Below are 27,700 nucleotides of genomic sequence, written 5' to 3'. Positions count from 1 at the left end.
ACACACATACACCCACACACACCACACAAACACACACACACACACACACACACACACACACACACACACACACACACACACTGAAGTGTGTGCCTCACTTCGACATTTGGTTCCTGTCAGTCTGTACATGATTGATAGTCAACTTCGTAGTGCTTTCGCTTCTGAGCTACATTGCCATGGCAGCCGTGTTTTCAAGGTCAACGGAGGGACTGCTTTGTTTGTAAGCTTGAGGGATCGAGACCTTTATTTATATCTTTGGTGTTGAGAGGGAGAACAGTGAACAGGCAGTCTTGGTTTAATTGTGTACACCTTCTCTCCTCCAAACAAAATAATAACACACAATTATTGTTCATTATTCCCCCCTCTGCTTCTTTACCTCTGTAAACTTGTAGAGCTAGTTATTTTTCGATAATGACCCAGCAACCAAACAAATAACGAGCCAGCAACAGCCTGAATCCTCGATAGTGCAATGGGTTGAGAAGCTGTTCTGTTTTGGTACTACTTTTGCGACTGAAAATATAGATCTGCTGTGCACACACCGTTCATCACAAGCAAATTCCCAAGGCAAGTAACTCATACTCTTGCCGACAAGAGTAGTTCCCCTTCTTTTAACGCAGTTTCTTCGACAACACTGACTGCAATCCGACGGTCAGTTTTCAACAATATTTCATTTTATAAACAGATCACACGCAACCAAATGCACACATCTCATCAATTTAAACAACATAAAGCGGTTTCATACACTATTTTCCCCAAAAAACTGAACTTCATACAGTAATTAACGTTGGAACACGCGTGCAAAAGTTCGTCTGCTAGTCCCATTTGACGAAAGAACATTATCTTTAGCGATACTAAATCATAAACAGAACACACAATATCTGCCTTTACCGCCACAGCAGAATAACAGCTTATCTGTGTACTTGATTTTAGTCTAAAACAGGGAAACTGACAAGAAGTGTTAACAGAATGGAATGATTTGCACGGAACTATACAACCGCGCATTAATCGATCGCCTGCGCAGATTGACTGGTTGAGTGATTCGGATTCGATCAAACTTTCGCACAAAAACTCCTGTTTTCTTTGAATAACTGAAGAAAGGGGGAATAAAGAGGTTACACACCTCGTCTCAGTGATTATTAAAAATAATGGTCTCAGTTCGCGGTCATGAAAAAGCTCGCTGAAGCTCGCATTTTTCATGATCCGCTAACTTCGACCATTATTTTTAATAATCACTGAGACTCGGCATGTAACCTCTACGTATACTCTCACTCTTGCTGTTAATAGTTGAAGAGGATATACCTCAAAACTCAAGAAACATGTCCGCGTATCCTGCCTGGAAGTGTTTGAGGAGATCTAGAAGTCCCTCCTATCATGTCCGCGTATCCTGCCTGGAAGTGTTTGAGGAGATCTAGAAGTCCCTCCTATCATGTCCGCGTATCCTGCCTGGAAGTGTTTGAGGAGATCTAGAAGTCCCTCCTATCATGTCCGCGTATCCTGCCTGGAAGTGTTTGAGGAGATCTAGAATTCCCCCCTATCATGTCCGCGTATCCTGCCTGGAAGTGTTTGGGGAGATCTAGAAGCCCCCCCTATCATGTCCGCGTATCCTGCCTGGAAGTCTTTGAGGAGATCTAGAATTCCCCCCTATCATGTCCGCGTATCCTGCCTGGAAGTGTTTGAAGAGATCTAGAAGTCCCTCCTATCATGTCCGCGTATCCTGCCTGGAAGTCTTTGAGGAGATCTAGAAGTCCCCCCTATCATGTCCGCGTATCCTGCCTGGAAGTGTTTGAGGAGATCTAGAAGTCCCCCTTATCATGTCCGCGTATCCTGCCTGGAAGTGTTTGAGGAGATCTTGAAGTCCCTCCTATCAGACAGTAACGAAATCCTTGGACACGTTGGAGAAAACAGCCATGGCGTTCTTCTTTTTCTTGAAAACAAAAGTTATGAACGTGTTGTGTGAGATAGGCGAGGTGATCCTCATTGCTTTTTGTTACACCGGTAACGCGTTCAAATGTGCCATATCTCCATCACACTTGTTTAACTGCAAACATGTATAGGCAGAGTGAGAAAATTATGTTATGTTGATTATGAGCCAAACGGCTTTCCATATGATTTACCGTGTGCACGTCTTGTTAAAGGCACACGTACTCCTTCTCGGGAAAACAGTTCAGATCACCATCTGAGATCTGGCCAGTCCTTTACACGGCATCAGACCATCCCTCCACTTGGTCGCATACCACAACTCAACAAACTCAATGCGTGTTGCGCTGAGTTTTTTGTTTTGTTTTTTATGTTCATTAACTTCTTAGAAATGTACGAACTAATTTCATCAACAAATTCCCACTGTGAATGCTTAGGAATGGAGTCATATTTAACAGACCTGAAAAAAAGTTGTGGTTACAGTTCCTAAAAGTGATTCTCCAGGTGCGACAGTTCACTCTGTCATTCATTATACATGTTGAATTAGGCAAATATCCTCCCGATTCTGAGCACTGACATTATTTGGAAGCTTGGTTAAAACAATTCCACCTCACTTGTGGATGTGGCAATGTTCCAGTTAACACTGTGCGGCGCCGAACGTTACAAAGGCAAAAAGAAACCCTGCACTTGTCTACTTTTAATTCATCTAGTTTTCCCACCTGCTTTGGTTTGCTACTTGCTTCAGAAGGCAGAAGAGGTCGGTGTGTCCTCCCTTTCTAGCCCTGTCCATAGGTGTATTACCCCACACGTCCTGAATGTTGACATCGGCCCCATGGAAAATTAGTAGCTTTGCCAGGTCAACGTGTCCTTCGCACGTGGCACGGCAGAGCGGTGTTTGAAGCTGACCATCCTGACGGTCCACGTCGGCCTCGTGCTCTAACAGGACCCTGACCACATCAGTGTGTCCACGACTGGCAGCCGCGTGAAGCGGTGTCCATCCTTTTGGTCGTTTGATGTCCACCTCTACTCGGCGACCAAAGATAAAATGGAGTGCAGACAGATGTAAGGGTGTTGCTACTTCCCGGACACAGTTTTTCTCTGCACCACACTCCAGGAGAAGGCGGACGATCTCTGTGTGTCCCTCTTGGGCAGCGATATATAGTGGTGTTGCTCCACTTTTCTTCATCGAGTCTTTCTCTGCACAGCCCTCCAGGAGAAGGCGGACGATCTCTGTGTGTCCATTTTGGGCAGCGATATATAGTGGTGTTCCTCCTTCTTCAGTCGGTAAGTCTTTCTCTGCACCGCACTCCTGGAGAAGGCGAACGATCTCTGTGTGTCCCTCTTGGGCAGCGATATATAGTGGTGTTACTCCACTTTTCTTCATCGAGTCTTTCTCTGCACCGTACTCCAGGAGAAGGCGGACGATCTCTGTGTGTCCCTTTCGGGCAGCAATAAAAAGTGGTGTTTCTCTAATTTTCCCCATCAAGTCTTTCTCTGCACCGTACTCCAGGAGAAGGCGGACGATCTCTGTGTGTCCCTTTTGGGCAGCAATAAATAGTGGTGTTTCTCTAGTTTTCCCCATCAAGTCTTTCTCTGCACCGTACTCAAGGAGAAAGCGGACTATCTCCGTGTGTCCTTTTTCGGCAGCGATATGCAGTGGTGTTGCTCCTTCTTTAGTCGTTAGGTCTTTCTTTGCACCGTGCTCAAGAAGAAAGCAGACGATCTCCGTGTGTCCATGTAGGGCAGCGATATATAGTGGTGTCTTTCCTGCTTTCATTGGTAAGTCTTTCTCCGCACCGTACTCAAGAAGAAGGCGGACGATCTCTGTGTGTCCCCCTAGGGCAGCGATATATAGTGGTGTCGCTCCTAATTTGATCGGTAAGTCTTTCTTTGCACCGTGCTCAAGAAGAAAGCAGACGATCTCCGTGTGTCCCTGTTGGGCAGCGATATGTAGTGGTGTCGCTCCTATGTTAGTTGTTAAGTCTTTCTCTGCACCGTACTCAAGGAGAAGGCGGACGATCTCTGTGTGTCCATCTCGGGCAGCGATATATAGTGGTGTCTCTCCTGTTTTCATTGGTAAGTCTTTCTTTGCACCGTACTCAAGAATAAGGCGGACGATCTCTGTGTGTCCCCTTTGGGAGGCGATATATAGTGGTGTTCCTCCTTCTTCAGTCGGTAATTCTTTCTCTGCACCGCACTCCAGGAGAAGGCGGACGATCTCTGTGTGTCCCTTTAGGGCAGCGATATACAGCGGTGTTGCTCCTGTTTTGAACGTTAAGTCTTTCTTTGCACCGTACTCAAGAAGAAGGCGGACGATCTCTGTATGTCCCTTTAGGGCAGCGATATGTAGTGGTGTTTCTCCTTTGATAGTCGTTAAGTCTTTCTCTGCTCCGTACTCAAGAAGAAGGCGGACGATCTCTGTGTGTCCATTTTGGGCAGCGATAAATAGTGGTGTTCCTCCTTTGATGGTCGTTAAGTCTTTCTCTGCACCGTACTCAATGAAGAGTTTGACGATGTCTGTGTGTCCATTTTGGGCAGCGATATTTAGTGCTGTCCCTCCACTCGTCATCAAGTCTTTCTCAGCACCGTACTCAAGAAGAAGGCGGACGATCTCTGTATGTCCCTTTAGGGCAGTGATATATAGTGGTGTTTCTCCTGTTTTGATTGGTAAATCTTTCTCAGCATCGTACTCAAGAAGAAGGCTGACGATCTCTGTGTGTCCCTCTTGGGCAGCGATATATAGTGGTGTTGCTCCACTTTTCTTCATCGAGTCTTTCTCTGCACCGTACTCCAGGAGAAGGTGGACGATCTCTGTGTGTCCCTGTTGGGCAGCGATATGTAGTGGTGTTCCTCCTTCTTCAGTCGGTAAGTCTTTCTCTGCACCGTACTCAATGAAGAGTTTGACGATGTCTGTGTGTCCCTTTAGGGCAGCGATATATAGTGATGTCTCTCCTGTTTTGATTGGTAAATCTTTCTCAGCACCGTACTCAAGGAGAAGGCGGACGATCTCTGTGTGTCCATTATGGGCAGCGATAAATAGTGGTGTTCCTCCTTCTTCAGTCGGTAAGTCTTTCTCTGCACCGTACTCAATGAAGAGTTTGACGATGTGTGTGTGTCCATTTTGGGCAGCGATATATAGTGCTGTCTCTCCACTCGTCATCAAATCTTTCTCTGCACCATCCTCAAGGAGAAGGCGGACGATCTCCGTGTGTCCATTTCCGGCAGCGATGAGTAGCGGTGTCGCTCCTCCATTAGTCGTTAAGTCTTTCTTTGCATCACCCTCAAGGAGCAGGCGCACGATCTCCGTGTGTCCTTTTTTGGCAGCGATATGCAGTGGTGTTGCTCCTCCTTTAGTCGTTAAGTCTTTCTTTGCACCACCCTCAAGGAGAAGGCGGACGATCTCCGTATGTCCATCTTGGGCAGCGATAAATAGTGGAGTCACGCCATTTTCTCGTATGAAGTTTATCTCTGCACCGTGATCAAGCAGATGTCTCACGATGTCTGTGTGTCCGGATGCAGACGCGGCAAAGAGCGATGTCATGGACAAGGAATTTTCACACCACGAGTTTTCAGTGTTGGCTCCATGCTGAAGAAGAAGCTTCACGATGTCTGTGTGGCCGTTTTTGGCAGCCCTGAACAGTGGTGTTGCTCCATCTCGTGCCGAGCAGTCCTTCTCTGCCCCGTGATCAAGAAGAAGCTTCACCATGGCTGTGTGGCCTTGCTCAGCAGCAGCGTAGAGTGGAGTTTCTCCGTTGTTGTTTCGAATATCAACCACGCTCTCATGTCGCAAAAGAATTCTAGCAATTTCAAAGCAGTTGTTCGAGCTGGCTGAATGCAGAGGCGCTGTTCCTTGGCTATCCCGGGCGTTGACCTTCGCTCCTTGTTCTATTAGATACTGAGCAACGTTCTGATGCCCGTCTTTGGTGGCCATGTGGAGAGGTGTCTGCTTCTCACTCACTGCAGCTCCGTCAGTGCGACCAAAAACAAAGCTTGTCACACCTGTCCCAGCTTGATGAAGCTTTGTTCTCGTCAGACCGCTTTGTGACTCCAAGTCAGCACCTGTCCCAGCTTGATGAAGCTTTGTTCTCGTCAGACCGCTTTGTGACTCCAAGTCAGCACCTGTCCCAGCTTGATGAAGCTTTGTTCTCGTCAGACCGCTTTGTGACTCCAAGTCAGCACCTGTCCCAGCTTGATGAAGCTTTGTTCTCGTCAGACCGCTTTGTGACTCCAAGTCAGCACCTGCAGACACCAACGTCGCGACAATGTCAAGGTCACCCTGAGCAGCGGCAATGTGCAGAGCGGTCTCACCATGTGCGTCTTTATCGTTCACATTGTGATGAATGGTGAACAGGATTGTCTCGACCTTGACCTTTACCCCTTGACGACACGCCTCGTGCAGCGTCAGGGTGACGTCTTCAGACTTTGGTCCTGTGTTTGGCCCTGGTGTGACGTCACCAGGGGGTGGGTCGCAGGTGTTAGGTCGATGAACACCAACGCTGTCCGTGTGTTTTGTCTCAGTTGTCTTTTGTGTGGCTTTCAGCTCCCCTGGAACACAACACAGAAAGCTCCATGAGTTGTCTGGATGAGTAGTATGTTATATAATTCAATATGTATTGATGAAGGAAAAAGAGGATCTTTAAACTTACACCGGCTCACTCGCTTGGAAGAAAGTCTTTAAGACACCAAATAAAATTTGTAATGAATATGTTGAAGAGTAAGATTACAGATAAAAACTAGTAAATTTGTAAAATTAGTTATCGGTAAATGAAAAACCTTTTATCACCGGTTTCTTTAAACAAGCAATATCGTATTTTATTGAGTGTACCCAAACAATTTCCAGTTGAAACAGAAAAACGTTTGTTTCTTAGACTTATTGTTATTTAAATATCACATGATACAGTTCATGGTTTTCAACACAAAAGAGGTTGAGAGAGTAAAAGGAGAGTACCAGCAGGATGAGATGCATCACGTGGAAGTGTGTCAAGGACATCGTCTGCTCCTGGTGGTAAAGTCTGGTCGTCTTTTTCAGCCATGTCTGTCTAAGAGGAAGGTGAAACCAAATCATGGGAAGATTAAGAGTCAGAGAGAACAATTTACATCCTACTGTCATTGGCTCCTGGTAAGATGGAAACACTCGAGAACTTGACGAGAGAAAAGTTGCAGCACTTTTTCTGTCTCAACGCAAAACAAGACGCGTAAATGCTCAAGCTCTATAAACGTTCAAACAAATGATGATGTCCTTCTGGTGCACCCGCACTCGACCCCACTGTGACATTGACATTTGACCAGGGTCAACCACCCATGGGTCATGGGTCATGGGTCATGCCTAGCGGTCATCAAAGCTTGGTAGTGTGTGAAGTGTCAAAGATCTAGCGTATGAAGTATTCTTTATTTTCTCAATATTGACACATGTAGGCCTATACCTATACGTGATATTGACTTTGACACCACAAAATATTTCAGTCGTATGTTGAAAAAAGTAGTCCATCTGTAAACTCTGAATATGCAGATGACCTCTATAAATTATTCAATTGTACTCTGAAATCGAAGACAATGACCAATGACAGTTGAGATCGAAACTCGGTTGTGATGGGATATGCATATGGTTGTGATGGAATATTCAGAATAATCACCTCCTCAGCTAACAGAGACAAAGAGGCAGGTCATGGGATAATGTATGTTACACGCTTTGATGCCGAAATCAATTATTTTGATTATGCATTTATTTCTGAAAATATTTATCTTCACATACATTCAGTCACTACCTTAAACACTTATGTTTTCAGTATTCATTTCAAGTGATCACGAACGTAGAAAAATGGGTATCAAAGTGCTGTTACATTTTGTTGTACATTCTGAATAGTGTGCCAACAGGCCTTGGTCAGTCAACCACGTTTTATCTGTGTACTTCGTGTTTGACGGAAAAAGAATAACACCAACCCCGTTCTCCTGTATATAACTGAAAGCCACATTTTCTTCTTCATTCAATTTCTGTTTTCAAAAGCTTCGTCAACTTTCCCTTTAAACGACAAGCTCCCTTTACCAAGCTTCAATTAAGAACCCTGAATACGAAAGGTCAAAACAAAACCATTGGTACTACTTTCACTATCGTCGTCTGCAACGAAAACCGAAAATGGCGAAACGCTTTGCTACGTACACAGAGGACGAAATTTCAAAGAAAAGATCGAACCTTACACAGGTCTGTGACTAGGAAAAGTTGCATAGACAGTTCCGTGCGGATCTCACCACGTATCAACGTACATCCGATGCTCAGGACCTACAGATAGGTGACGCTTTGGCGATTGAGGCTTCGTCTTCAGCTCTAACCACAGGCGGAAGGTATCGTCCACTGGACTACTACTATCACAGAAAGACTACAAGGTACGTCACTCACCTTCGAGCCCTCATTGGTCTAAAACATATGTAAATATTGTGCAGCAAAGGGAAGCTACCCACGGGAAAATAATCATCGAATATCCTGTTATTAACCAATGAGCGCTGGTATGCATATTCGGTGCGGATGTATGATTTGAAACGAAGTAGATATTAGCGGCTCGCAAACGAAGATTCGTCCAAATGATGGTTAAAAACAACCTGCAAGGGACGGAAGCTGAAAATTAAAGGTACATACAGTTCAAACAATCATTCAACTGTATTTATTTGACCTTACACAGACTGTAGGAAGAGGCAAACCGTCTTGAACAATATTTTTCCCCATAAAGCGACTCCAAGAACACAGAAGACTCGAAGGTGAGTGACGTACCTTGTAGTCTTTCTGTGATAGTAGTAGTCCAGTGGACGATACCTTCCGCCTGTGCTCTAACACGCACGCAGACAGTCAGGCAGGTCTAATCTGCACCAGTGGTGTTGGAAGGTTTTGATTTAGAAACACTCGAATGTTACTTCGACAAGATAAACGAACCAAAAGTCAAAAGTGTGTCCCAAATTCGGAAAATATTCTTTCAAAACGGCACTGTAAAAACCAACAACATCACTGTGAGAAAAAAAAACCAATACAAACACAACCATTTCCCCTGTGGAACATTTCGGGTGGACTTTCCCACGACCTGACCTACAAAAATTGTGTTCGTTCGCGCTTTGCATTCAATCTGTGTTAGTGCGCGTGTGTGTTTGTGTGTTTAGCTTTCGTTGGTATGTGCTGTTTGGTTCAAAATAAGTTTATCTTTTTTCATTGAAAGATTCAGAGACGTTGGTTGATACTTTGTTGGACGCATTCAACCAGAAAAGACACGAAACGCATTGAATCTATCTTCTGCGCGAATGCGTGTGTAGGGAATGTGTAAAAGGGCAATTTTGTTTAAATTCAGTCTTGTTTTGTGCCTGTTATTTCGTCCCCCAAAACTCATTTCTGTCTTTCTATGCCTATGCTGTGAGACATAATTGCTATTACGAGTTAGTCCGAGTGACAGAGAGTTTTCTTGCACTCGACTGCTGCTGTCTCACTTCGGCTACGCCGTCGTGAGACATCCGTAGGCTACAGTCTCGTGTGCAAGAAAACTCTGTCACACGACTAACTCGTAATAGCGGGTACTGTCGCACCCACTTTTCGGATGCAAATCCTCTCCTATCACATTTCCGATGCCAATCATCTCCTATCGCATCCCTTTTCTGATGCCACATCATCTCCTATCGCATCCTTTTTCTGTCGCTACATCCTCTTCTGTCGCACCACTTTTCGGATGCCAATCCTCTCCTCACATTTCCGCTGCCACATCCTCTCCTATCGCATCCCTTTTCTGATGCCACATCCTCTCCTATCGCATCCTTTTTCTGATGCCACATCATCTCCTATCGCATCCTTTTTCTGTCGCTACATCCTCTTCTGTCGCACCACTTTTCGGATGCCAATCCTCTCCTCACATTTCCGGTGCCACATCCTCTCCTATCACATACCTTTTCTGATGCCACATCCTCTCCTATCGCATCCCGTTTCTGATGCCACATCATCTCCTATCGCATCCTTTTTCTGTCGCTACATCCTCTTCTGTCGCACCACTTTTCGGATGCCAATCCTCTCCTCACATTTCCGCTGCCACATCCTCTCCTATCGCATACCTTTTCTGATGCCACATCCTCTCCTATCGCATACCTTTTCGGACAGAGAGACAGGCAGCGCAGACAGACAGACAGAAACAGACAGAGACAGAGACAGAGAGACACAGACAGACAGACAGAAACCGAAACAGAGACAGAGAGACACAGACAGACAGACAGACAGACAGACAGACAGAGACAGAGACAGAGAGACAGAGAGATTATTGAACTAGACACGCGTGTTATTGTCAAATGCAAAACTTGATCTTCTCTTCTCTTCTCTTCTCTCTGATGACTTAATATTGAAGAAAAATAATGACTAGTACTTACTCGAACTTCAACTTCAGGCAGTGTCAGTCAAGTACCGCCTGCACAACTGAGTTCTATGCTGAGCACACAACACCTCGAACATCATCCAGAGACACAATGTTATGTTGATACCAAGCTTATAAACTGACACGAACGCTCTCACAGACCTAGTGGGGATTTTAAAAAGCGACCACCACCAGTCACAGTTTTCCAGCTCGATGACGTCGCTTCTATCATACACGTATCGTGTCAATGACCAAATCAGCTCAGCAAAATGTAATATATCTCACTTTGCACAGAACGCAGCCAAGCTGTAGATGTTTCCCTGTGTCCACGTATAAATGGTGCTCTTATTGCAGGTAATGGAGTGCTCTTGTCCAGTGTAGAAGCCGGGACGCACGAGGAAGATGTTTTTCACTGCCCGAACGAAAGGAAGACAAGAAATTCAGTTGATCCCAGGATCAACACGAGCCGAAACATTGACAATATCAAAGAAACAGGGAGTTCTACACCTGTTGGTGGCTCGTCAAAACCAGCGGCTCGTCAAAAACAGCAATGCTATGCGCACGAGTTCTGTCTTGAGCGAAATGACGCAGTAAACGTATACCGCGAGAGACTATACTCCGAGTGTGCCACACTTTTTGCACCACTGCGTGTTTTATTCCGCCGTGTCATACATCCAGCTTCCAAAGGGCCGTGTTGTCGTACGTACAGTATTCACATGATGCCCTAAACACCCGGCTGTTTATTTCGGTCTACTTCCTTCGCCACGCGGCAGGTAATCAAGTCTGATCGACCTTGCAATATAACTGAGTGTCAAAAGTCTAACTTAAAAATGCGGGTCATGGCTAGGTGCACATGTGTGTGTTTGTGTCGTGTGGTGTATACATCATGTGTCCACAAAATCACTGCATAAATAGAGAATACTACATTGGCTTGCTGTGTCGTTCCAGATTTACACGAGTTGGGTTTTTAAATATTGAACTGCGAGCGAAAGCGAGTTGTTCACTATTTGAAAAAGCAACGAGTGTAAATCTGGTACGACACAGCAAACCATGTAGTATTCTGTTTATCCTACATACTGTACTTACGTGTATTTTACTGAAAATGTCTTGCAGACGAGGCAGCTAAATTAAAGACGCTTGTTTTGGAACCTCGATCTCTTCTAAAGCCTCGTGCAATCTATTACGTCAAAGCAAAGAAACGTCACTCTGAAAGTGTGGCGTGACGTGTTAGTTCTAAAGATTCATCGAGGGTAATTAGCGAGCGCAATTTTTGTTTCTATAATGACGTTTGTCTCGGTGACTTTGGCATCATAAGCAGTGGAAAAACAGGTCCCTGCCAGACTTGCTTGACATGACCTCATTTACATGATATACACACGTGTGATTTGAACGATTATTATCTCACGGGTGTCTCTCTCACGTATGTAGGATAAAACAGTGTCTGTCACAGTGCTGCTTAATTGGTGTAGGTGCATGTGCCCCATGCTGCATAACCGTGTAGCAGCAGACCTCAGATGGTCGTAAACGGGTGTTGCATGACCAAAACAGTGATGTACAGTCTCGGTGGTATGATGCGGACTTGGTACATCATGCAACTTATGCGCAACAAGCTACAGTTCGTACAGTGCGTTTTCCCCAGCAGTGCACATTGACAGTTTAAATTTGAAAGAAAACAAACGACGTCTTCATTTTCTTTTGTTTAACATCGTTTTCAACCACGAAGGTTATATCGCGACGGGGAAAGGGGGGAGATGGGATAGGGGAAAGGGGGGAGATGGGATAGGGGAAAGGGGGGAGATGGGATAGAGCCACTTGTTAAGTGTTTCTTGTTCACAAAAGCACTAATAAAAAAATTGCTCCAGGGGCTTGCAACGTAGTACAATATATGACCTTACTGGGAGAATGCAAGTTTCCAGTACAAAGGACTAAACATTTCTTACATACTGCTTGACTAAAATCTTTACAAACATTGACTATATTCTATACAAGAACCACTTAACAAGGGTAATAAGTGAAGAATTTTATGGGTGAGAAAAGGAAAGTAAAAGGACTTTGGGGAGGCAGAAATAGAGAAGAAACAAGAAAAAGATCCTAATTAGGTTCACGGCATCGAGTGATGCGACCTTCTCTCAGAATTTAGTACACTCTAAACAAAAGTGTTCCACTCCTGAACACCCTTTCTGTAACCACTTCTGAACACCCTTTTAGTAGAACACTTTTGGAACACTTTTGGAACACAAAAAGTGTTCTATACACAAAAAAAGTGTTCCAAAAGTGTTCCAAAAGTGTTCCAAAAGTGTTCACATCTGAACACTTTTAAGTGTTCACCCTGCTGTAACCACTTCTGAACACATAAAAGTGTTCAGGTCAACACTTTTAGAACACTTTTGGAACACTTTTGGAACACTTTTAGAACACTTTTAGAACACTTTTAGAACACTTTTGGAACACTTTTAGAACACTTTTAGAACACTTTTGGAACACTTTTGGAACACTTTTGGAACACTTTTAGAACACTTTTGGAACACTTTTGGAACACTTTTAGAACACTTTTGGAACACTTTCATCCTGCACTGTCATACAATTCAGAAAGACATTAAAATCAAATTTTGTGAGCAAAGAAGCATTTTTAATTGACAAAAAGAAATGTCTGCAGCAGTCGCAGAACAAACGGGTCTGGGGTAGGAATTGTTGAACACATAATATACCGAGCAACAAAATTCGTCATTGTTTGATTGACAAAATCTTCATCAATTATAGAGTTAGAATTATTAAACTACAAAAGTTTAATGAAGGCATGTTTGACCTTGCTTTTGTGTGATTATTTTGATGCTGTGACTGTTTTAACACACGGGACAAGCAGGTTTATCGTAAAACACATAATGCGCGCTCGCAGCACGTGCAAGTAGAGCAGGAGAAATCTGATGTGTGAGATGTGTTCACTAATGCATTAGCAACCAAAAGAGACCATGGCACGCTTGCTGCCAGTCTCACTTTTGAAACATCCAGGATGCCAAGATTAACACCACCAAAATGCCAGGTCGATTTAAAGCTGGGGGTGATCCAGAAGCGCTGGCATGTGCTTTAAACGTGCATGTGTCAACAGTTTATCACCTTCTGCAATGTTCTGGTGACATTGGAAGCACTGCAGTTATGCAACGCGGTAGATTTTTTCGCATTACCCCAATAAGACAAGATCGCAATTTCCTTCCACAACGTCTTCGACATCGATTCAATTCAGCCGCTGACAATACCAGGAACATCACTGGAAGCAACCAGTGTCCGATCAGTGGCCAGAGAACGCGATGAAGGCTGACTGAGCGAGACCTCCAAAACTTCGTTTTGTCCCGTGTGTTGAAACAATCGCAGCATCAAAATACTCACGCAACAGCTGTGTCAAACATGCCTTCATCAAAATGTTGTGGTTTGATAATTCTAACTCCATAATTGTTCGAGATTTTGTCAATCAAACATTGCAGAATTTTGTCGCGTTTCTTTTGTTGCTCGGTATATGTTGCTATTAAATAATATGAACGGAGCTCTGGTAAACCCCATCTTGAAAGTTCACACACGAAAGTCCGATAACAAAAACACCCGTCAGAGTTGGGAGGATTCCAGGCCCTTGGTCTTTGGTTTAGTTTTCAACTCGCTGTCCGGAACATCCTGTTCGAAATAAAAGTGAGTTTTAGAACATGATGCATTTCCAACTCTTAACAGGTTTGTGTTAAACGTTTGTACTTAATTGGTAACACTGAAGTGTAAATCTTAACTAATAGTGGACTTCTTCTTGCTGTCAGCAGATCTCCAACAATCGCAGTTACAGGTAAATTTTTTTGTATTCCAGAACGGGCATAGGTCACATAACAGAGAACAAATACGTCACGTCCAATTCGCTCTCACCTTCCCAACACACAATGACACTCGCATGCACGCACATGCACACACGACTGAATGTAAAAAGTAATCCCTCTTGAAGCAGGAGTCTGTCCCTAAGAACAAAAAGTAGAATTAAAATAGGTCTTTCGCAAGGATTTCATTAGCGCGTGGCCACTCTGGAAAATTCAAAATGGCACTCTACAAATTGTTTATATAAGGTAAGCAGTAAACCGTACTGCTAATGTGGCGAGGCCTTGAGCACGCCCGTTTTCCTTAACTCGTTCTTAACCTATGTGAACCCAGGGAAAACACCTTGTCAACAATCACTGGAAGCCAAAGATCACTGTCGCAATTAATCGTGAACTCCGATGAGTTTTAGTTCAAAGAAAAGGGTGTCATATTGAATGCACCCTCTAGTAATCCGTTTGTAAAGAAATTACCTAAGTTTTGTTGGTTTGATCTAAATAATGAATTATAAATATAAGGAAATCATTTATTATGTAATGTATTCTATATTATAGAATGCATTCTATAACGTCCCGAACTACCTTCTATGATAAAAATGCATTCTATTTACACAAAATACCAAAATGCTTTTTATGATAGAATGCGTTCTTTAACGTCCTGAAATGCATTATAATTTATATGCATAATGTCCCGAAACTACAACAGGCCAGCCCCGCAAAGAAAAGCAGAACTACACACACACACACACACACACACACACACACACAGCCACACACACGCACAGAGAGAGAGAGAGAGACAGAGACAGACAGAGAGAGAGAGACAGAGAGAGAGACAGAGAGAGAGACAGAGAGAGAGAGACAGAGAGAGAGAGAGAGACAGAGAGAGCTGTGTGTGAGAGTGTTTGTAGATCTGCTTTCGAAGCAGGGACCATACCGAGCTGGCCTGTAGAAGTTTTGTGGCGCTTTATGGAATGCATTATATAATAAGAATGCATTCTATCATAAGAATGCATTGTTGGACGTTATAGAATGCATTCTATAATAGAATACATTTCTGGGCAAATGACAAGTATGATTGAATGCATTCTATATGATACAATGTTTTCTATTTTATAGAATGCATTCTATAAATATAGAATGTGTTCTATGATATGGAATGCATTCTTTAATATAAAATGCATTCTAATTTCTATCATAATTTTCTAAAATATTTCATTATTTAGATCAAACTAACCAAAACTTACAAACGGATCGCTTTTAACTCACGTGATCTCAAGCTAAACCTACGTGAACCGAAGGAAAACACCTTGTCAGCGACCATTGGAGGCCAGCGATCACTGTCAAAACCAATCATAAACTCCGATGAGAATATTTTCAAAAGAAAAGGGTGTCATATTGAATGCACCCTGCATACACTGTTAGCGGCAATGGCAGATCCAAGCGGATCAGCAGCGTGTTGTCTGTTGGCCATGCTTTGACTAAAGCTGGCTTCAGTGTTTACGGCACTACTTTACCATAACGAATGGAAATTCTGAGTAGACTTAGTTCAGGAAAACATTTTATCATTGCAGGCCTCAGCACTCACTGAACTTAAAAATATGTATATTTTTTTCCACCTTTTAAGGAGAAGACTGCAAAATAAGGCAGCATTCTCAAAATGTAACTGCGCTGTATCCCACAGAAAGCTTAAACTTACATGAAGTGCATCTGTTCTGCGCGAAGTTAGAATCCGGTTTCATTCTAGAATGGACCGGGTCCAGGTTGGAATTCTAACCCTGCGCAAGTACAGGGGTGCCATTCTAGAATGAAACCGGATTCACCAGTCGCCGGGGGCCGTAATGTTTGTAGGTAAGACAGAGTTGTCTTCCCTTGAATTATCTCCACCTGCACCTTCCCTTTGATAAAATGGGGCTGATTTGTCTACCCATGAAAAAATCCTTTGGCGATCTTGCGATGTCATGTCATGTCAAGAAAGTTGACACTCCTGAGTACGCAATAAACAAAGGCAGACCATAGCAAGGGGGACTACCAGGGCGGTAATGTTTGCAGGGCAGTTGTTTTTGTGATGAGAGCCGGTTGCGGCCGCTTGCAATGTCAGCGCTGTCTCCCTCTCGGAAATGTCCGGTTTTTTGACAATTTTTTTGACAGACAGACAGACAGACGGTCAGACCGACTAACCGACAGACAGACCAACAGAAGGACAGAGTGAGTTATAGAGCTGTTGTCACAGGTTTAAAAAAAAGTTGACATTAACAAAAACAGAAATCAACAACAACTTTTGTCTGGTTTTATAATATTATGGGAAAACATTGAAAGCAATTCATAGTAGTAGTACTACCACAACAAATACTCTCAAAGGGGAATTCCATGCCTAAAAGTTTGACAGTTTTTATTTAATCTATCAGAATCCCTACCTTCCAAACTGTGATATGCCCACGTTTCAAACTCCTACAACCCTGCATTACTACTACACAAAAGAACAAAGTTCCAAGAATTATATCCTGGTGCACATTTATTTGTAGAGGAAGTACCAATCATTCAAGAGAGTTCACTTGATTTACAAATGGATTGGAGGTCTGTCATTTCCAAGCAACTGAATTGTAGCTTAAAATCAGTGAATACCCTTTATTTCTGACCAAGCCTCATTGCAATGACAGTCAATTAATTTTTCTCTCCAAAATCACAACATTATACCATGTCATACTTTCAAATAACCTCTAATTGCCCTTGAAAAAAATACAGGCTCCTGACGTTCTCAGTGCCCAGTGACGGCAGAGATTGACGAATTGCAATTCAACCGTGTAGCAAGATGACACCACTTGAGCCAGAGGTCAACTAATGATTAGTAATGACATTCCAATTCACAGCATCTTGATTGACAAGCTTGATTTTCCGTAATAACTGTGGAAAGTCAGAATTTTCAAAAAATTTCCCTGAAAAGGCATAAATACTCGAAGCTCAGCGTTCACAAATGAATCAAATGAAAGAATGAAATCGATGATTAGATGCCACAAGACCTTATGTCGAAATACAAACGCCAGTTATGGGATGATATGTCATTTTGGAGAAAACAGAGACGATTTTCTACAGAAACTAGCCTCGCCTTTGCCGATTTTCGTGGGGCCCACCGCAGCCATATTGCTTTCGTTGTGGTCGGCGCTCATAACGAGGGGTTTGCCATGGCTGCGAGTCTTGTGGTCAAAGCAGCACCGTTCTTAAGAGGCGCATGCCTGATAGAACGTTAAAGCTAGTTAAAAAAAAAAATTTAAAAAAAAAGCCTTTCCCTCGCTCAAACTATATAGTCATATTATATATCGATACAAAGCTAAAGACTTTATCTTCACAATTCAGAAGACCAACTTCATGTATATGAATAAGATTAAAAGTTACAAGCGAGATCGGCAAAACACTGTCAGTCCGGAAATTTCCGTTCGTAGCGATCAGTGCTGAGTGTCTCTCAAAATCGTAATCACTTTCAGAACATCACAATCCCAATTCACGATGTCTTTGAGTAAAGTGTAAAAAACCCGAAAAAAACAACCAACCAAACACACAAAAAACAAAAACAAACAGAAAATCCACATTTGTGGCTTTGGCTGTGTGATAGTCTAACTGAAATGACTATTCCAACTTGGACCCAAATTCCAACCTTGCGCACGGCCGATTCTAGAATGGACCAGCAACAAGGGTTTCATTCTAGAATGGCACCCCTGTACTTGCGCAAGGTTAGAATTCCAACCTGGACCCGGTCCATTCTAGAATGAAACCGGATTCTAAGTTCGCGCAGAACACATCCACAAGGTTTCGTCGCATTACTGTTAGCTCCATCTCCAGAAAGTGAACTGCCTCAGCCAAGCAGTATGGTTCCTGCACACACAAGATGCATGTTAAGAAATCAAACACTATTTTACTGAAGTTCCACATCGTAGCAACACTGACAAGTGTTCTGATTCTCATACTTTTGTTTATTGTGAAACTGTGTATCAACATTTAGATTTCTGTCAAATGTGGAAGGAGAGGGGGCTGGCTGTGTGTGTGTGTGTGTGTGTGTGTGTGTGTGTGTGTGTGTGTGTGTGTGTGTGTGTGTCCACATATGAGTTTGGCGACTGTCTGGTGTGTTTTGCACGGAGATATTAATTTTGAAACAGAGTATTTCAGCAAATAGAATAATCAATGATTCCGCAACCGCCGGCACAATTGGCCTAGTGGTTAGGCGTCCGCCCGGTGATCGGGAGGTCGTGGCTTCGAACCCCGGCCGGGTCATACCTAAAACTTTAAAATTGGCAATCTAGTGGCTGCTCCGCCTGGCGTCTGGCATTATGGGGTTAGTGCTAGGACTGGTTGGTCCGGTGTCAGAATAATGTGACTAGGTGAGACATGAAGCCTGTGCTGCGACTTCTGTCTTGTGTGTGGCGCACGTTAAATGTCAAAGCAGCACCGCCCTGATATGGCCCTTCGTAGTCGGCTGTGCGTTAAGCAAACAAACAAACAAAACTTATCAGATCAATTTGAAAGTCAATATTTCTCTGCAAAACTACACACTATATGCAAATGCAGGACATGCGTACCTTGGTAAACACGTCTGGGTTGCTGTCAGTGCCTCCTGTTCATCCTCAGTGCAATTCAGAAGAAATGTCCGCAGGTTACGCCCACATCGATTCGCCACATGGGCACATCAGCTCAAACGGCTTCCCAGTTCCCTGAAAGTGTGATAGATCTGTGAAATCAAATACAACCAAGCATGCATAGAATTATTCTAAATTGCGCACACAATCAACCTGGCCACTATTATGATGAATGTTGTTCATTAATGTATGCTGTTTTTAGCCTACCGCTTCACTTTATCTAGCGTGCAGATCGTACATCAAGGAAGAAGAAGAATCCGAAAATCTGCAAATGTATTGCTCTGACCACAGGCGGAAGGTATCGTTCACTGGACCACCATTATAATTATAAGGAACCCCTGGACATACAAATATAACAATAACACAAAACCAAGCACATCAACCAGAATAAAAAATCAACATCAAATTGAAATAGAGTTTATTTACCAACGCAGAACTAATGTAAAAGGTCCACTGATCAGCTGAAACCGTTGCGACAGCAAAATTAGAGAAATTGTCTTCAAACGTCCACAGATACAAGTAACAGGAACATGTTACAACAAAAATACGAGTGACTAAGCTTAGATGAATTAATACAAAATCTCAGCAAGCAACTTACAGATAACAATCGGAAATCCTGAGCCAAATCAACGCAGCGACAACGCAGACAGGTCCACAGATCTAAAAGTGTCAACGTTCTTTTTTGGTCCAGCTGAAGCATGATGGGACAATTAGTAACATTATTAAATTGTAAAAATAAAAATGCTAATACTTACCGCTTATTAGATGTCTCAGATGAAATAAATGTTTGATGAAAAAATATAAGCACAACACGATTAAAAACAAAAACAAAAAAACGTCCCGCAGCGGTCTAGGGGGTATAAAAATTATATACTCTAAGCGACGCTAGTTCCCGACGAGTCTCCGTAGCTCAATCGGTAGAGCGCTGACATGGCAAGGCGAAGGTCTCGGGTTCGAATCTGCTCATGGTCCAAATATTTTTAATGTATTATTTTATTCGGAGCATGACTAAAAGACGAAGTGGAACACTTGTGGAACACTTGTTGAACACGTGTGTTCACCTGGTGTTCCACTGTGCAAAAAAGTGTTTACCATGTGTTCCAAAAGTGTTCAGGTAGCAGAAGATGCTTCAGGATAACACATTGAGAACACTTTCTGTGTTCCAAAAGTGTAAAAATGTGTTCACCCTAACACTTTAAGTGTTCACCCTAAACACTTTCAGTGTTCTCAAAGTGTTATAAAATTTAGAGTGTAGAGAAGGCTCCCCCATCCACCACCCGGGGAACGCGCCTCTACGCCAATTAGGGGGCGCGAGGACGTCTTCATGCCACTGTAAGCTACGTTTCTGACCAAGAAGGCTGGTAATAACTTGCCTTACCACTGCGGGCATTGTCTCTGCTTTGGTTGGACGCACGCTTATCATCACAGTTGTCAATGCCAGAAAAACATGTCACAGTTGTCAATGCCAGAAAAACAGGTCACAGTTGTCAATGCCAGAAAAACACGTCACAGTTGTCAATGCCAGAAAAACACGTCACAGTTGTCAATGCCAGAAAAACACGTCACAGTTGTCAATGCCAGAAAAACACGTCACAGTTGTCAATGCCAGAAAAACATGTCACAGTTGTCAATGCCAGAAAAACATGTCACGGTTGTCAATGCCAGAAAAACATGTCACAGTTGTCAATGCCAGAAAAACATGTCACAGTTGTCAATGCCAGAAAAACATATCACAGTTGTCAATGCCAGAAAAACATGTCACAGTTGTCAATGCCAGAAAAACATGTCACTGTTGTCAATGCCAGAAAAACATGTCACAGTTGTCAATGCCAGAAAAACATGTCACAGTTGTCAATGCCAGAAAAACATGTCACAGTTGTCAATGCCAGAAAAACATGTCACAGTTGTCAATGCCAGAAAAACATGTCACAGTTGTCAATGCCAGAAAAACACGTCACAGTTGTCAATGCCAGAAAAACATGTTACAGTTGTCAATGCCAGAAAAACATGTCACTGTTGTCAATGCCAGAAAAATCTACTGCACGAACGCATCCGTTTCCTTTCCTGCAACCTCACTCATTCCCCACCTCTTACCCGTCAAAACCAACCAACAAACACACACAAAATCAAACACAACAGCGTACGCACGCACGCACGCACACACGCACACACGCACGCACGCACAGGCACCGGCACAACGACACAACAACACTGACAAACACACACAAACACACACCCTTCCCTCGCCCCCCCCCCCCACCCACCCACAAACACACACACAAACACACACACAAACACACACACAAACACACCCCTCCCCCTCCCCACACACACCAATAACATCCACAAACGTCGTGTACGAGGGCAATAATCACCTTGACCAATGCCAGCAGCAGTTTCAGATCGTCTGTTGGCGCAACCAGGGTGGACATAGTGGCCTAGAATTACAGGCTAAACCTCCCATTAAATTGCCGGACAATGGCCAGAGAGCGGGCAGTTTCGGCCATCAGGCTGGACATGCAATTTGTCCAAGGCTCGTAGATTTCAGTTGCACACGAGAACAGAGACCTTTCCATCTCTGACACAGTTAGACTGGCTGGCGTTCTCTCTGTGTGTTACGACGGTTGTTCTCTCTCCTTCTCTCTATTTTTACACCCCCGGTATAGGGGTGTGTATAGGCTTCGGTCGATGTGTTTGTTTGTTTGTTTGTGTTCGCATATAGATCTCAAGAATGAACGGACCGATCGTCACCAAACTTGGTGAACAGGTTCTATACATTCCTGAGACGGTCCTTACAAAAATTGGGACCAGTCAAACACACGGTTAGGGAGTTATTGGTGGATTAAGATTCTACAAGGACTTATAGAGGGACATATTAATGGTCAAAGGGAAATAACCTTCTCAGTTGGTGGCAGTGAGAATGGTAAGGACGGGGGTGTTTTTCCTACCTCGGAGGAATTTCTTGTTGTCTCTGGTGATATCTGTCTGTCTGCATGCCTGTCTTGTCTCTGTCTGTTTCTCTCTCTCTTATGTTCTTTCTCTGTCTCTGTCTGTCTGTCTGTCTGTCTGTATATCTGCCCCTCTCTCTCTCTCCCTCTCTCTCTCCCCCTATCTCCCTTTGTCTGTCTCTGAATCCCTGTCTCTTCAAGTCTCTCTCTTCCATCTCCACATCTCTCATTTGTTCGCTAGCTTTACGTATTCAAACAACAGCGAAGTGTATTGGGAAAGCCCTAATACTGTCTTCCTAAATAAGACAGCTAGGCTGACCGGCTCTCTTTAAGAACAAACAAATTGCTCAAGGGTACCGGTTACAACATGCACCCTCTTCATTCAGAATGTTTTTACAAGAGGAGGTCCGGGTGGGTTGGGGGGGGGGGAGGGGGGGAACGCTGGACTTATACCGCTACTGGCTAAAGACCGAGACCTTTCTATAGTCCTCTTGCGGACAAATGATTCACCAGTCTCCAAATATAGTTGGGAACCATTTTGAAGCTCAACAACTATAGCGGAGGGATCATTGTATTGTATGGGGAGATTTAGTTAAGTCGAAAAGCACTTGGTTGCCTGTAATATTTCAGTGGGATGAAATTTTCTCTCAATTTATGGAAGTATGGACAGACAAGAACAAAATGGACTTCATTTTCCAGTTTATCTTTACAAAAGGGACACATGTAATTATTAACATCATAAACTTTTTTGTAACGATGAGTGTGAACGGCAATTTCAGAGATCCCTAGCCTAAACCTTGTCATCATGAATCTTAAATGTCTGTCAATATTGAACAAAAGGTAAGGTTTGATCTCAGGAACAGTACAAAATGTTCTATACACGGAAAATCTTTCACTATTTTGAATATGAAACTCCCAGTCTTGCCATCTGCATGCAATTAATCTATCTTTCAAAACATACAAAAACTTGCTTTCGTCAACAACACCTTGATTCAACCACACAAAACCATATCCTAGCTGATACAATTTACAACGCACATTTGACGCCCAATTCAATTTACCATTCTCATCCATCCTGTACCAAATCGTTTGGTGTACGCATTTCTAAACCCAGAAACTTTTTCAATGCAAATAAATGCACCTTTTCACATTCTATGGCTGCTTTATCTAAGCCCCATAACTCTGCACCATATTGTGCAATAGGTTGCACTTGTGAATCAAATAACTTTAGATAAACATCCAAACTAGTGTTATTAATCATATATAACTTATGTGAAATCGACAACAAAGCTTGCTTAGCTCTACTTGCAAGGTCTAAGCAGGCAGCCGTAAAACTAAGCCTGGTCGAAAAAAGTATTCCCAAATACTTATATGCATTCACTACAGGTAGAACATTCCCTTCATAAATCCATCTTTCTCTGGCAGCCAAATAGCCCCCCTTCCTAAAAACCACAATATTACTTTTACTCATATTTACTTTCAACTGGAGAGAACGAGCTGCCTTGTCCAGATTATTTAATTGATTTTGTAAACCAACCACAGTTTCTGACAGCAATATCAAATCGTCAGCAAGCAAAAGTAGAAACAACTCAAAATAATCTATCGTAAAAATGGCACCATGTTTTCCATTTTCAATAATCTGAATTGCTAATTCATTAATATACAATGAAAATAAGAGAGAGAGAGAGAGAGAGAGAGAGAGAGAGAGAGAGAGAGAGAGAGAGAGAGAGAGAGAGAGAGAGTGATGGAGAGAGAGAGAGAGAGAGAGAGAGAGAGAGAGAGAGAGAGGAGGAGGGGGGGGGGGGGGGGGGCAGAGACAACAAGATACAAGATACAAGATACAAGATACAAGATATTTATTCACCAATTTTGCAAAAGGGTTTCATCTTGGCACGGCACGGTAAAAATAAAATAAAAACCAACCAGACACATATGCAGACACACATCACCATGCATGCATACATACGTACATTACACTGTCATGCACACACAGACACAACTCACACACACACACACACACACACACACACACACACACACACACACACACACACACACACACACACACACACACACAATTATTTACATTCTCACACATAACCAGCCACATATCTACATCACAAATTCACATCGTCGCCTTGTAAACGTAAAAACCATATCAGTTTAAGAGGGGTGCCAGTAATATCAATACAACATTAGTGAATACTAGAACAATACCTAAAATTTATAATCCATTTAAAAGTAAGTAGTACACGTAATTATTATCATATAGTCAGATCATCACATAGAATTATATAATCATGATCTAGCCAGTTAGACAGTTTAAAACAACAGTATTAACAGACTATCACAGATCTACTCAAGCACCTGAACTTAGAGTCGCATTGCACAAAACTACTACCATCACAGAACTACTCCAGCACCTAAAAAATAAGGACCATTCCACATTGCACATATTTCCACTATCACAAGTTATGAGAACAGTAATGGAATGCAGTGAAAGGACTAAGTAACAAAAGAACCCCCCCCCCCCCCCCCCCCAATAGGCACAGGGGCGCAGTCAGACAAAAAAACAGACAGATAGACAGACAAACTGACAGATAGACAGACAGTCAGACATAAACAAGATCGAAATAGATGTAGACAGATGGACAGACGGAGAGGGATAGAGGGAGAGCCGAAACCATGACTTCTTCAACCCAGCCGATTCGTATGATTGACCTTCCATAACTTATGGATTCTCATGCGTTAATCAGTGACCCATGAAATCGCCCTATACACTCGTGCATCAACATTTCCGTCAGATTTCCACAATACCAGTGTGGTGTGATCAATACATCAACATACGCGATCGATTAGTTGAGCGTCAGCAGTGACAGATTGCTACTCAACAATGCGGGATGTTATGGAGAATCACGGCAACAGACGCAAATAATCTCGCCATATGTGTCTTAAATCCTGGCGTTATAACGGCAAAGTCCTTCTCATTTAAACGAATCGGTTCAACCATCACAGATATGGGCAGCCTCTTACATGGGATAAGACCATCCTTTAATTGAACACATGCTAAAACATCAATATACAAGTTGTACGTATAATATACAGAGTTTTAAATTTCGCACAATGACACTGGTGTCATTTACGAAATTATTTCATCAACAAATTGTGAATCTGCGCAGGAATCATTCAGGATGTTGAATTTTGGTTTGTGTCAAAAGTAGGCCGGAGGAGGGATGGTCTTATTCCATGTAGTGTATTTGTTGTTTTAGTGATAATGTGATAATGTGTATACACATTTAGGGCTGTTTTTCAGTATTAATAACATGTTCTGTTTGATTAAGGGTATTCAGCTGGTATTTCCTTGTTTTTACTACCTATTTTATTCATGTTTTTATTACTTAATTAGTGGAAGAATCTGTTGTAATGTATGTTTGATGGTGTATGCTTTTAATCAAGCGTTGCTGACTATGAATGTAGATGTAAATGCTTGTATAACTGTGTCTGAATTTTAAATGTGTCAAGCGCAAAGAGCATAATTGTAAAGTTATGATGTTGCGCTATATAAATGCTCATTTATTATTATTATTATTATCATGTAAAAGTCTGGACAGAATTGAGACGGTCAGTAGAATTGTTTACACGGCAAGGACTGCGCGTTTTATTGCTGACAATGCAACCTTCACGCTTAATTGGGCTCTAACAACCCAGGTTATTTGGGGTTTATCTTCTCGCCAGCTTGTATGCGATTAGTCATCGGCCATTGTCTGTGCTGCCTATGAAGGTCGATGAGGGTCTAATTAATAGCGACTAATAGGGCGTAGTTTATGCCTCATTAAGAAGTCTTTGTCTGCAGACTCTGAACTTTGACTGGACGGTTCAAACTGTTTGAAATGAGTGTTGAGCATCAAAAGTTGATTGATCTAATTAACAGTGGCTAAAGTGTAGGCCTATGCCTCATCACGTGTGGGTGTGTGTGACCATGTTTGAATTTATTCGGATTTAGTTCTCTTTCCTTGTTTGTATTATGATTGTGTAAGTGTAAAGCGCTCTGGGCTCGTCACCACGAGGTTTACGCGCTATGTAAGTAATCGTTATTATTATTATTATTATTATCACGGGGACTTTGTCTGCAGCTATTCGCTGACCTTAAAGTGACCGGCTCAAGTTGTTCAAAATTCTAATTAACGGTAATTATTTGAATTAGTTTTAGACACAATGAATGATGGACTGAGTGAGTGATTGATTGTGGGCGAACGTGTGCGCGAGTAAGTGTTGTTGTTCTCTATCAACATAAATGTTTGTTACGCGACAGCTTTTTCGTTGTTCTTTACAACAAAGACCGCCAAATAAATATTCTTTTTCAGGGATCAGCAAATTATTTTGTTTCTGTGGCTAGCTGTCCCCAACACAGGTTTTTTTTTTCCTGTTTTTTTTTTTTTTACAACACATTATACATTACATCACAGTTCACATCGCCACATACAAACATACAACTTGCATACTAAAAGAATGATCTAGAAAAGAGAGAGAAATAGAGAGATTTTTTATATTTTTAATTTTCAGAGCTTGTTTTTAATCCAAATATAACATATTTATATGTTTTTGGAATCAGAAAATGATGGAGAATAAGATAACCGTAAATTTGGATCGTTTTATAATTTTTTATTTTTTTTACAATTTTCAGATTTTTAATGACCAAAGTCATTAATTAATTTTTAAGCCACCACGCTAAAATGCAATACCTAAGTCCGATCTTCGTTGAAGACCACTTGACCAAAATGTCAACCAATTTGGTTGAAAAATGAGAGCGTGACGGTGCTGCCTCAACTTTCACGAAAAGCCGGATATGACGTCATCAAAGACATTTATCGAAAAAATGAAAAAAAACGTCTGAGGATATCATACCCAGGAACTCTCATGTCAAATTTCATAAAGATCGGTCCAGTAGTTTAGTCTGAATCGCTCTACACACACACACACACACACACACACACACACACACACACACACACACACACACACACACACGCACACGCACGCACGCACGCACGCACAGACACACACACATACACCACGACCCTCGTCTCGATTCCCCCCTCAACGTTAAAACATTTAGTCAAAACTTGACCAAATGTAAACAAGTCGCGTAAGGCGAAAATACAACATTTAGTCAATTAGCTGTCGAACTCACAGAATGAAACTGAACGCAATGCAACGCAGCAAGACCGTATACTCGTAGCATCGTCAGTCCACCGCTCACGGCATAGGCAGTGAAATTGACAAGAAGAGCGGGGTAGTAGTTGCGCTGGGAAGGATAGCACGCTTTTCTGTACCTCTCTTCGTTTTAACTTTCTGAGCGTGTTTTTAATCCAAACATATCATATCTATATGTTTTTGGAATCAGGAACCGACAAGGAATAAGATGAAAGTGTTTTTAAATTGATTTGGAAAATTTAATTTTGATAATAATTTTTATATATTTAATTTTCAGAGCTTGTTGTTAATCCAAATATTAACATATTTATATGTTATTGGAATTAGCAAATGATGGAGAATAAGATGAACGTAAATTTGGATCGTTTTAAAAAAAATTTTTTTTTTTACAATTTTCAGATTTTTAATGACCAAAGTCATTAATTAATTTTTAAGCCACCACGCTGTCTGTCTGTAAAAAATTACATTTCAAACGGCAGAAATTAATATGTAAGCGCCTAGGGTTATATCTAGATTAGGCGCATAAAAATGATCACAATAATAATAATAATTACTTGACCAAAATTTCAACCAATTTGGTTGAAAAATGAGGGCGTGACAGTGCCGCCTCAACTTTCACGAAAAGCCGGATATGACATCATCAAAGACATTTATCGAAAAAATGAAAAAAACGTCTGAGGATATCATACCCAGGAACTCTCATGTCAAATTTCATAAAGATCGGTCCAGTAGTTTGGTCTGATTCGCTCTACACGCACGCACACACACACACACACACACAC

At 42.3% G+C, this 27,700-nt stretch overlaps 1 protein-coding gene and 1 long non-coding RNA gene across 2 annotated transcripts in view; both read right to left on the bottom strand.

Annotated features, from left to right (window-relative positions):
• The window catches only part of LOC138949944 (ankyrin repeat domain-containing protein 17-like), a 78,166-nt gene that overhangs the window by 20,877 nt on the left and 29,589 nt on the right, over positions 1-27,700 (bottom strand). Inside the window, exon 5 of the mRNA XM_070321728.1 lies at positions 2,627-6,156. Coding sequence (XP_070177829.1) covers positions 2,627-6,156 — 3,530 coding nt within the window. The remainder of the gene's footprint in view (positions 1-2,626; positions 6,157-27,700) is intronic.
• LOC138950739 (uncharacterized) lies at positions 17,905-19,587 on the bottom strand. The gene is made up of 3 exons (XR_011450773.1): positions 19,355-19,587; positions 18,700-18,831; positions 17,905-17,998 (listed from the first exon to the last, which is right to left on the bottom strand). It is a non-coding gene; the product is annotated as an uncharacterized lncRNA (long non-coding RNA).

Source organism: Littorina saxatilis, linkage group LG16 (genome assembly GCF_037325665.1).
Source record: "Littorina saxatilis isolate snail1 linkage group LG16, US_GU_Lsax_2.0, whole genome shotgun sequence".
NCBI classification, from domain to species: Eukaryota; Metazoa; Mollusca; class Gastropoda; order Littorinimorpha; family Littorinidae; genus Littorina; species Littorina saxatilis.
The sequence above is the reverse complement of the archived record's forward strand: the minus strand, read 5'-3'. Positions and strand labels throughout refer to the sequence as shown.